General features: G+C 47.0%; 1 protein-coding gene and 1 long non-coding RNA gene across 2 annotated transcripts in view; both read right to left on the bottom strand.

The window, feature by feature from the left end:
* On the bottom strand, positions 1-910 carry LOC123971868. The gene is made up of 2 exons (XR_006825315.1): positions 829-910; positions 1-542 (listed from the first exon to the last, which is right to left on the bottom strand). It is a non-coding gene; the product is annotated as an uncharacterized LOC123971868 (long non-coding RNA).
* LOC123972553 overlaps positions 1-1407 on the bottom strand; it is a 42754-nt gene extending 41347 nt beyond the window's left edge. The window contains exon 1 of the mRNA XM_046052076.1: positions 1201-1407. Within this exon, the coding sequence (XP_045908032.1) occupies positions 1201-1293 (93 nt within the window). The 5' untranslated portion in view covers positions 1294-1407. The remainder of the gene's footprint in view (positions 1-1200) is intronic.
* Between the last annotated feature and the right edge of the window lie 43 nt (positions 1408-1450).

The raw sequence follows: 1450 nt of genomic DNA, 5'->3' as shown, positions 1-1450 counted from the left end.
TTTTATTTATTGTTGTCTCGACCCACAAGGCAGACAACGGGTTGCGGTGTGGTGATCGACCCAAGACGTCAAATTTCAACGCTGTTGAGTTCTATAGAAGTCTATTGGACTGCCCCGCACGTTGAAAAATGAAGCCGAAGGTATACCCAGTGCGTCAAAACAGTGACGCCAGGGTCCCTTGACCATGCGTCAGACATTTAGTAGGGAGTGAGACTGTGTTGCATGAGGAGGAGGCAGCAGGCAAGAGCTAGCTTGGCTCTGAAAAATGTTTACAGCGATGCAGCGTGACCGCATTGGTGCCGTTTCAGGGTTTTACTGTGAGTAAATGTTTTCCCACGCTGTTCACACCGGTACGCTTTCTCTCCAGTGTGAATGCGCATGTGAATTTTTAGGCAACCCAACTGAGTGAAAGCTTTCCCACACTGCTCACACCAGTATGGTTTCTCTCCAGTGTGAACTCTCCGATGATTCTTTGACTGTCCGGATGTTCTGAAGGATTTGTCACAGTGGTGTTGTTTAAGTCCATCTCTTCCTCTCTGTTTCTATAATAACAGACATACAGAGAGAAAGACGGTGAGTGAGATGTAATGGTGCAGCAAGTATGGAGGATAAATCCAGGTCAGTCTCTCTGTGTGACACAGACAGAGAAAGTGAACCCACAAGGTTCAGAAGGCAGAATTCATATTTAGAGATAAGGTTTAGTTAAGATATGATTACAGCTGTAGAATATGTGTGTTTGTACTTTTGTTGTCATATTTTCATGCAGATAAGAGGTACTTTGATTTAGCGTTAAAGCAAACACACACACACACACACACACGTACTGACTTCTGAAAAACTAGAAACCAGATGTTTTTCTGTTAGGTTGGGTTTCCTTGGACTCTGGCCAACATGTGAGGAACAGGTTAAAACTTAAAATGTCTGACAGCTTTCACAACAAGAGGAGCAAAAGCTCAGCAGTAAGTTAACTTTCCCTTAAGTGCAGAACTGGAAGCTAACTTCAGCGTCCTGACTCAACGGCGATCTGGACTCAACAAATCCCTCATCCTGTTGCCCGTACAGGCTGGATGTCAGCACACACACAGATTAAAAACCACCAGGGCACAAATCAGAGCGACCGCATGAACTTCTGCAGTAACATCCCCAGTTCATGTGGCAACCAATTAAACTGTCACACTGGTCCCAGAGCCAGGTACTCACCCCGGTGCTGACTTCCTGGCTGGTCCGGTCCCGGTCGCTCTTAGCAGGAACTCTCTGTCGGACGCTCATCCTCTTAGACGCCGCTGCCGCCATCTCGTCTCTATCAGACTGGACCCAGGAGCATGCGCCGCTCGTGCAGACTCTGTAGTGATGGGAGTACCAGCTGTTTGAAGGGGGGCGGATCTTTAGAGGTACAGAGCTACTGAAATGCAGTTTGCATCTAACCAGGAGTGCAGAAATAGTGTTTTTA

This window comes from Micropterus dolomieu, linkage group LG06, assembly GCF_021292245.1.
Source record: "Micropterus dolomieu isolate WLL.071019.BEF.003 ecotype Adirondacks linkage group LG06, ASM2129224v1, whole genome shotgun sequence".
Taxonomy (NCBI): Eukaryota; Metazoa; Chordata; class Actinopteri; order Centrarchiformes; family Centrarchidae; genus Micropterus; species Micropterus dolomieu.
The sequence above is the reverse complement of the archived record's forward strand: the minus strand, read 5'-3'. Positions and strand labels throughout refer to the sequence as shown.